At 37.0% G+C, this 9879-nt stretch overlaps 1 protein-coding gene across 1 annotated transcript; it reads right to left on the bottom strand.

The window, feature by feature from the left end:
- Nucleotides 1–4214: 4214 nt before the first annotated feature.
- Nucleotides 4215–4738, bottom strand: LOC102831602 (butyrophilin subfamily 1 member A1-like; the record flags this gene model as incomplete). The annotated part of the gene is made up of 1 exon (XM_006877880.1): nt 4215–4738. A coding segment is annotated over one exon (524 nt), but the record flags the coding sequence as incomplete, so codon positions are not given.
- Between the last annotated feature and the right edge of the window lie 5141 nt (nt 4739–9879).

Genomic DNA, 9879 nt, shown 5'->3' with positions numbered 1-9879 from the left:
CAGAAACCATGCAGGCAAGAAGGCAATGGGGAGACATATATAAAACCCTGAAAGAAAAAAAAACAAAACAAAAAACTGCCAACCAAGAATTATCTATCCAACAAGGCTGTCAATAAAATACAACAGTGTTATCAAAACACTCCTGGATAAACAAAAGCCAAGGGATTTTTTCAAAGATAGCCAACTCTTCAAAACATCCTAAAGGGAGTTCTTTGGACTGAGAAGCAACAAGAACAGACAACAACCAGAGTTTAACATACATGGCAATACCTCTTGGAACTCAGTCGACTGATGGAAGAGTCCAGCACAGAACATAACTATGAGAATGAATTCAGAGGATCTGGGAGGTCTGTCTATGATCTAAACAATTACAATGTAAAAGAAGGTGAAAACATAGGAATGGAGATCCAGATGGTGAGAAGAGCAGGTAGATTGCAGGATAAAATATATTGTTTAAATGAAGGAAATTTTAATAAAACATAGGGTAACTGCTAAGAAAATTAACTTCACAACATACCAAAAAGATGAAAAACCTAGAAGAAGATAGAAACACTAAAACGATGAAGAAACTGGCAAGAAAGAACAGAAAAACCATGAACTCAGCACAGGAATGCATGTAGAACAAAGAAATCAGCAGCACCACAAAACAAACAAACAATGACAGGAATTAATTCATGCCTATCGATAATTAAACTGAATGTCAACAGATCAAATACACCAGTTAAAATATGGAGATTTGCAGAAAGGATGAAAAAACAAGATCCTTCAATATGCTGTCTGAAAGAGACACATATTACTCACAAAGACAAAAGCAGACTAAATGTTAAAGGATGGGGAAAAAATGTACCAAGCTAATTGCAATAAAAAATGAGCAGGAGTGGCAATACTAATCTCTGACAAAATAAACTGTAAGGCAAAAACCAGCATAATAGATATAGATGGACATATTAAAAAGACAATTGAACAGGTTGACATAACCATAATAAATATCTATGTTCCCAATAAAAGAGTTCCAAAATATATAAAGCAAACTTTAATAGATTTGAAGAAAGAAATGGACAAATCTACCATAATAGTGGGAGATTTTAATACACCACTTTTGAAAAAAGGATAGAACAACCAAAAAGAAACTCAAGAAAATACAGAGGAACTAAATAACACAAATAGCCACCTTGAACTCATAGATGTGTACAGACCATTCAACCCAACAATAGCATAATACACATTTTTTTCCAGTGCATATGGAACATTCGCCAGAATAGACCATATCATGGGCCATAAAACAAGCCTCCATAAATTTACAAACATCAAAATACTACAAAGAATCTTCTTAGACCACAATGCTATTAAATTAGAAATCAACAATAGGAAGACCAAGGAAATAAAGTCAAATACATGGAAACGGAGTAACACCCTGCTTAAAAGCTACTGGGTAGTAGAAGAAATAAAATGTGAATTTACAAAGTTCCTACAAACAAATGAGAACTAAAACACAATATACCAAAATCTTTAAGACATGGAAATAGCAGTCCTGATCCTAAACCCGTCTTCAGCCTATAACAGATTGGAATACTTAAAAGGGTTTCTAGAACTTGCCCAGCAAAATAGGCAAAGCATTTGTAGGGTATGGGACTTTGGTGGAATTCTGAGCACCATCTAGAACCTTCTGATGTGGGACATTGCCACTAAAAAGGACAGGCAGACCAGCCTGTAACAGCTAGAGGGATGAGGAACAGAAGATACTTCTTGAAAGAGAGATCAGCAGGAAAACACACTCAAAAAAATGTCTGTCTGATTGGCTAGTACAAGAACAAGCAAGTTGTTCTCCTGGAAGCCATCAAGGCAAGCAATCATGTCCCTTCAAGACAGACCCTCTTCCAAGACTGAAACTCAATAGGAACACATGAGCTGGCATGTAAGCTTCCTGGTGACCATGTTGGTCACTGGTGAGTGGAAGCAGGGAAAGGCAGCAAAGAAAATATGGTCTGAGCTCAACCACATTCCATAGACTTCAGTCAACCTGGAGATGAAAGAGAGAAGAAGAAGGGCCGGTTGGTCCAAAGTATGGTGAGACCTGGGAACTCCTGAGCCCATGGAAAAAGATATAACCATGGAGGACTAGAGCTGAGAGTGTAGCATCTAGCTGATAGGAAATGAGGAGAGATGACCAAGACACCCAAATTTGCAGATAGCACACATTTGACCTAGCTTCAGTGGTTTAATGATCAGAACTTGATTAGAGGAAGATAGAAAAAAATGTTAATAGAGAAAACAAGTGTAAATTGCTATAATTTGATGAACTGACCTATATTCATGGATATAGTAGCTCAAAATAACAACTGAGAGGGAAGGGGTCTTCACATCAAGTATTGATTCTATCCCCTCTGTATATAGGATTGATAGGGATTGGCAACGTAGACACTGACTAACTAACATGGGAGGCTATAAAGGCATGAAGTGACTGGCTTACAAGATTTCAAGAGGAAGTTTAGTGTCACAGTGTGCTATGGAAGGTAGAAAACCACTGAATAGTTTTCATCTTGTCTAGACAGGTCTGGTAAAAAGAGATGGGATAAGATTCTTATGAATCAATAGTGAGTAATTGTTATCATGACTAATTGCGACTGTCACAACTGTAAAGGCAGAAATTTTGTAATTAAAAAATGCTGCTGCTGTGAAGTGCCATCAAGCTGGTTCTGACCCATAGCAACCCTAATAGGGTTTCTGAGGAGCAGCTGGTGAGCTTGAACCACTGGCTTTGCAGTTCAAACGGTTTTGCAGTCTGGCACATTAACCTACAGAGCTACACCAGAACAAAAAATGGCGAGTAGTTAATCTTACAGTACAGGAACAGAGGACCTAGGACCATCAAGGAAGAAGAGTATGAGCTGAATGTGGGACCCTATCTAGAGAGGCAGCAACACCAAATATGGAGCAGAGTTGAGGATGTGGAGAAATAGAGCAGCCTAGGACTCTACACTCATTGAATGTGAAAAGCTGTGTGCTGGTGGCCAGGAGTCAGGTTTGCAGAATTTGCCCTTTGGTTATTTAAATGATTATATATTCCTGAGTGTTTTTGTGTATATTCCCCCACCAAAAAAAGAGGGAATAGAAGCAAATACTGTTGAATGATGATTCATGATAGAGATTGTAATCACTGCAATGAAACAGTGAGTGTAAAACTGATGTTCTCCCATGTAAACTATGACTCAATTCAAAATTTTTTTAAAAAGAAAAAGATTGTTGTTTTTGTTGTTGAGTGCCTTGGAGTCAGTCTTGACATATAGTGACCCTATACAGGGATTTCAAGGAGAAGCTGTTGATCTTGAACCACCAATCTTATGGTTCAAACTGACTTTGCATTTCAGTGCATTAGCTCACTGTGCCACACCAGGACTCCTTAAAGATGATTAAATATTTCTAAATGAAAAACAATGTAAATGTGGCAAAAACACACACACAAAGGAGTCTCAGATGAGAGCAGAGAGGATAAAAAATGTTAGAATGAATGTCCTGGTGTGAAGTTATATAATAAACCTTGGAATGGGAGGTTTGTTTAAATGACAATATCACCAGTTCAAACCCCCAGGCTGCTCCTCAGAAATCCTAAACAGGGTTGTTTTTAGTTGGAATTGACATGACAACACTTAACAACAATATAAGTATGTTAACCTAGAGGAAACTGAAGAGTAAATTTGTAAACATTTGCTGTCATACTGACAAAACAATTGATAACACTTAAATTATTTATTTCAAATGATTCATTTCTGTTTTCCTAACTATTTGTTTCATATGCATACATATTTTGAAATCAAAAGTTAGATGGGAATATAAAATAAAAATGAATTTCTATTTATTCTTTCTTTTGTCCAATATTCAAGAACATTAAACACCACGTATGTAATGACAGACACTAGCTATAAATGTATATTTATAATGACTACATTATATATCTGCAGACAGGTTTTATTTTATATATATATAAATATATATTAAGCAGTGAAACATACTATAAGCAACATACAACTTGATTTTGGAGAGGTAATTAAGGAAAAAAATTGTAGGAAAACATGAAAAATTATAAGACAAATCATTTGCTTCTTGTATATTCACCTTATGATTAAACACTTAATTTCTCATGGATTGGCAGGTTATAGGATGCCCCCCAAGACAGAGGTGGGCATAATGTAAACATTATGAGCAGGTTGTGCTGTTTAAGACACTGAACATATGATCAGATGCCCTGGCTCATTAGGCCAAATTCTGAACAAAGGTCTTAGAGGCCCATTGAAGGAACATTGCTCAAATGTGTGAATGTGGGAATTATTTGTCATATTGTAGAATGAAATACAACCATTCTCATAGTCTAAGAAAATACACACTTTGGTAGGGTGATTTTTAAGAGTAAGTTTTGCTTCTGGAGAAGTGAGTGCCCAGTACTCATTTTTATAAAATCTTATGGCCCAGAAACCATCCTCAGGTTTTATGACAATCCTCCCCTTCCTCATTACATTATTTCTACAAATGCCCAGGTCCCAAAACCCCCTGTCCCCAACCTCAACCTCCCAGTAGTGTCTCCCTGAGTTGATGAGCTGCCGACCCAGCACACAAGGAAGGGCAGAAAATCTCTGTTCATTCTCAGGTAGCTCTTGAGCCTTCTCATTCCAGGTTACACATCTTCCATCTTCAGACAAGATGAGGTTATGGTGGGCTGTGTCTGGATCCAGAACCACATTTGCTGCAAAAATAATGATACCTTAAATCCCTTTAAAAGGATAAAGTGGCTATGGTCAGAGATATATCTATTTTCTAGAGATATTAGGGGCCTCTGGGAGATGTCTCTGTCCTTATGTTAAGTCTTTCATTTTCTGTTGTAGTCTGTATAATGCTTCTCAAGATGTCCATATCCTAATTTCCCAAACCTGTGTGTGTGTTAAATTACATGGCAAGAATAATCCTATATGTGAATTAAGGAAATTGAGATAAGATTATCCTGGATTTTCCAGATGGTTCCAACATAACCATAAGCATGCTTTTAAGGGGAGGGCAGGAGAATCTAGATCAAAAAGAGATGTGATCGGTGAAGAGACTGAAGTTATGTTCATTGAATATGGAGGAAGAGGCCACAAGGCTATGGATAGAGGGCATCTCTAGTAGCTGATAAAGGCAAGGAAACATTGTTCCTGAAGCCTCCAAAAGAAATTCAGCCTCCTTAACTTCTCGTTTTTAGATTCTCATCTCCAGAATTGTTAGATAATTAATTTCAGTACAGGGTCACTATGAGTTGAAACCAACTCAAAGGCACTTAACAACGAGAATAACAACACCTCATTTTTAGACTTCTCACCTCCAAAACTGTTAAGTAATAAATTTCTGTGGCTTAGAATAAGACTGCAAAGTTGGTTTGAACCACATGGTTGGCTGTTGAAACTCATCAGCCACTCCTTGGAAACCTTATACAGAGTCCCTAAGGTTGGGGACTCTGACTCAACAGGACTTAACAACAACAACAACAAGTGTACAATGACTTGGTACAGCAGAAATAAGAATCTAATGCATCTGTGCAATTTTCCCTGAAGCCGAGCCTGATTACATATCTTCCTATAATCAGGTTCTGAGTAGAGGTCTTCCTCAACCATAGGAAAATGACTTACCAGCTTGGAAATAGTCTTTCATCCAGTCTGGGGAGAAAAAAAGTATATATATATATAAATTCAGAAAGTATTTAGATTTCCTTGCAGAAGTAGTGATTTATTCTTTCATATACTTATTTTTGCTAATGTTCCAAATCTATTCTGTACATTGTACTTGACCTAAAATTTCCAGTGACTTTCTTATAGAATGTATTATTTGCTCTTTACTGGTTCTGGGTATTAATGTGCTGGACTGCAAGATCATTTTGAACCGCAAAGTCAGAGGTTCAAGCTTACCAGCCATTCCTTGGAAACCCTATATAGGGTTGATGTGAGTTGGAACTAACTCAGTGGCACTTAACAGCAACAACAGTGACCCCAAGCAACTCAACAAGAATTGGCTATTCTCTTTTTAAATATTCAAGAAAAAAATTGCATTTAGCGGGGATTGGTGGTTGTGTGCTTTGGAGTAGGTTCAGGCTCATAGCGACCCCTCATAGAGTTACCAAGGCTGTAAATCTTTAAGGGAGCAGAAAGCCTCAACTTTCTCCTGTGGAACAGGTAGTAATTTTGAACTGCTAATCTTGAGGTTCGCAGCCCCCGACTGGTAACCACTGCCCTACCAGAGCTCCTTTTAGCAGGGGTTAGAAGATTAAATTGTGGTAAATAAAAAAAAAATCTAGACTGAATATTGTTTCAGCAATACACCCATAAGTTGTTGCCAAAAATTCAAGCCAGTTTCAGAAGAGACCTTAGAACAAGGGATGTTATTGCTGATGCCAAATGGATCGTGGCTAAAGCAGAGAATCCTAGAAAGATGCTTCCTTGTGCACTATTGACAATGCAGAGGCAGTTATTAGAATGGAACAAGGGGATACTATGTAGTTTGAAAACAGGAAAGATGTGCTTCAAGGTTGTATCATTTCATTAGACTATTCAATCTGCATGCTGGAAAAATAATTCAAGAAGCTAGACTGTAAATATAACATCAATTGTGAGGATGACACAAAAGTAGGAAGTGTTTTGTTGTAGGTTTGCTATGAGTTTGAACAAACTCGATGACATCTACCTACATAATAACATACATATGGTTCTCCCAAATGGGTCACACAGGTATCAAATCAATTACATCTGTGGAAATGCAATTTCATTAGCTAAAACAAGGTTGATGGCCAACTACTGAACAAACCATCAATTAACTGAACATATGCAAGTTCACACTGAAGCTGAAGAAAATAAGCACAAGGCCACAAGATTCAAAATATGGCCTTGAACATATCATATATGCATTTAGAGACTGTCTCAAGTATAGATTTGATGGTTTGAACACCAAATACCATGGAAGCTGTAGGATGACAATAAGGACATCACATGTGAGGTATGCACATCATGGAATAGTCAACCTTCAAGATGAAAAGGGCAGCATTTATGCAAGGGGAAAAAATATCAGAAGAGTTGAAAAAGAAGGTTGACTGGAAACAAGAATCATAGGGAGGTAGTGAGATAACTTATGTTACATGGAGGGGATTGCAATAATTGAAAGGAAATGAAGTACATGATGTGTTGATTGTAAAATTGATGATCTGTAAATGTTCACTCAATAGAAAATGGGGAAAAAAATCAGAAAAAAAAAAAGTAACAAAGGCCAAAATGGATTTCAGAAGAGATCCTGAAAATTATTGTTGAATGTAGAGAAGCTAAAATTAAATTAAAGGAAGAAATTATGGGGCAGAAGAGCTCAACTAAAAATTTCAAAGGGCAACATGAGAAGACAAGGCACACTAACATTATGAAAAGATCTGGAATTTGAAAACCAAAATGAAAGAACATACCCAGTATTTCTCAAGCTCCAAGAACTGAAGAAAAAAAAAAAAAATCAGACTTTGACTGACAATATTGAAGGAGTTTATAGACAAAATATTGAAACTTGCAGGAAGCATCATTTAAAAAAATAGAGTAAATGTACCCAAAACAATTGGTTAATATTCAGCCATTTCAAGTGGTGGCATATTACCAAGAACTGATGGCACTGAAAGAATAAGTTCAAACGGCACTGAAGGCATTGGTGAAAACAAGGGTCTGGGAAATCACAGGATAGAAATTCTAATATTTCATTAAACTAGAGTGCAGCACTAGAGGTTCTCAATTTTCTATGCCAATAAATTTGAAGTTACCTGACCACCAACTGGAAGAGACTCATAGTTGTTCCCATTCCAAAGAAAGGTGGCCCAACAGAATGCAGAAAATATTGAATGTTATTAATATCATGTGCAAGCAAAAATTTGCTAAACATAATTTTTAAATGGGTGCAACGGTACATTGACTGAGCTGCCAGAAATTTAAACTAGACTTAGAATAGAGTGTAGAAGGAGGAATATCATTGCTGATGTCAGATGCATCTTGGCTGAAAATAGAGAATACCAGAAAGATATTTACTTGTACTTTATTGACTGTATGAAGGCATTAGGCTCTGTGTTGTTGTTGTTGTTAAGTGTCGTTGAGTCGATTCCGACCCATAGCGACACTGTACATGGTTTCCGAGGGTGTAAATCTTTACGGGAGTAGAAAGCCTCATCTTTCTCCCGCGGAGTGGCTGGTAGTTTTGAACCGCTGACCTTAAGGTTCACAGCCCGATTTGTAACCACTACGCTCTGTAGATCATAACAAATCACCGGCAACGTTGCAAAGAATGGGGATTCCAGAACACTTCATTGTGCTCATGAGGAACATGACTAATCGGTAGTAGTTCAAGTGGAACAAGGGAATACTGAATGATTTTAAATCAAGAAAGATGTGCATCAGTATTGTATCCTTTCACCATACTTATTCAGTCTGTACATTGAGCAAATAATCTGAGACACTGGAGTATATGAAAAGAACATGGCATCAGGATTGCAGAAAGGCTCATGATACGACCATACTGCTAGAACCAAAGAGGATCTTAAGCACTTACTGAGGAAGACCAAAGAATGCAAGTCAGTATGGATTATATCTTAATGTAAAGAAAACAAAAATCCTCACAATTACACCAATAAACAACATGATAAATGGAAAAAATATGGAAGTTGTCAAGGATTCCATTTTACTGGATCCATATTTAACACTCAGGAAGGCAGATGTTAAAACAGAAAATGATGCATTACATTGTTAAAGAGCAAAGATGTCACTTTGTGGCACTGCGTGATAATGCACTGGATGGGAAGATCAGTTTGAACCGCAAGATCTACAGCTCAAATCCGTTAACAGCGCCTCAGAAACACTATACAGCATTGCTATGAGTTGGAACTGACTCAATAGCATTTAGTAAAAACAACAATGGACATATAGTTTGGAGTCCTGGTTGTGCTATAGGGTAAGCACGTGACTGCAAGGTCAGTTTGATCCAAAAGATAGTTCCAACTCACCAGTTGTCTTTGGAAACATATACATGGTCACTATGAGTTGGAACCAACTTGGCAACACTTAACACCACCCTTAGTAATGGAATTTTCAGTCATCTCCTGTGCATGTGAAAACTGAACAGCAAATAAGGAATATGAAAGAATTCATGCCTTTGAATTGTGGTGTTGGTCAGAAATACTGAATATATAAACAGCCAGAAGAATTAATATAAGTGATCCAGAATGTTTCTTAGAAGCAACAGTGGTGAGACTTCTCACATACTTTGGACATGATGAGGGACCAATTCCTGGAGAAGTGCATCATACTTTTTAAATTAGAGTCAATCAAATCTAAGACCATCTACTAGATGAACTGACACAGAGACTACAAGCATGCACTCTAGCATAACAATTTTGATGATAACAAAGTATTAGGCAGTGTTCCAATGCACATAAGATAGGCAGGAGTTGAAAATGACTTGATGGCAGCTAGAAACAACTGACAATTGATGCTTGAAGCTAACTGCAAAGAGAGGAATGAGGAATATACTAAATTTAGAGGAAAAGACTTTGTTAAAAAACATACAGATGCAATAAAAAATGAACAGCAGTGACAGTACTAATCTCTAATAAAATAAACTTTAAGGCAAAAGCCAGCATAATAGATTAAGATGGACATTATCTCATGATTAAAGGGACAATTGAACAAGATGAAATAACCATAATAAATATCTATGATCCCAGTGAAAGAGCTCCAAAATATATAAAGCAAACTCTAATAGATTTGAAGAAAGAAACAGATGAATCTACAATAATAGTGGGTGATTTTAATACATCGCTTTCAAAAATGGGTAGAACAACCAGAA

This window comes from Chrysochloris asiatica, unplaced genomic scaffold (assembly GCF_000296735.1).
Source record: "Chrysochloris asiatica unplaced genomic scaffold, ChrAsi1.0 scaffold00660, whole genome shotgun sequence".
NCBI classification, from domain to species: domain Eukaryota; kingdom Metazoa; phylum Chordata; class Mammalia; order Afrosoricida; family Chrysochloridae; genus Chrysochloris; species Chrysochloris asiatica.
This window is presented reverse-complemented; position numbering and strand designations above follow the sequence as displayed.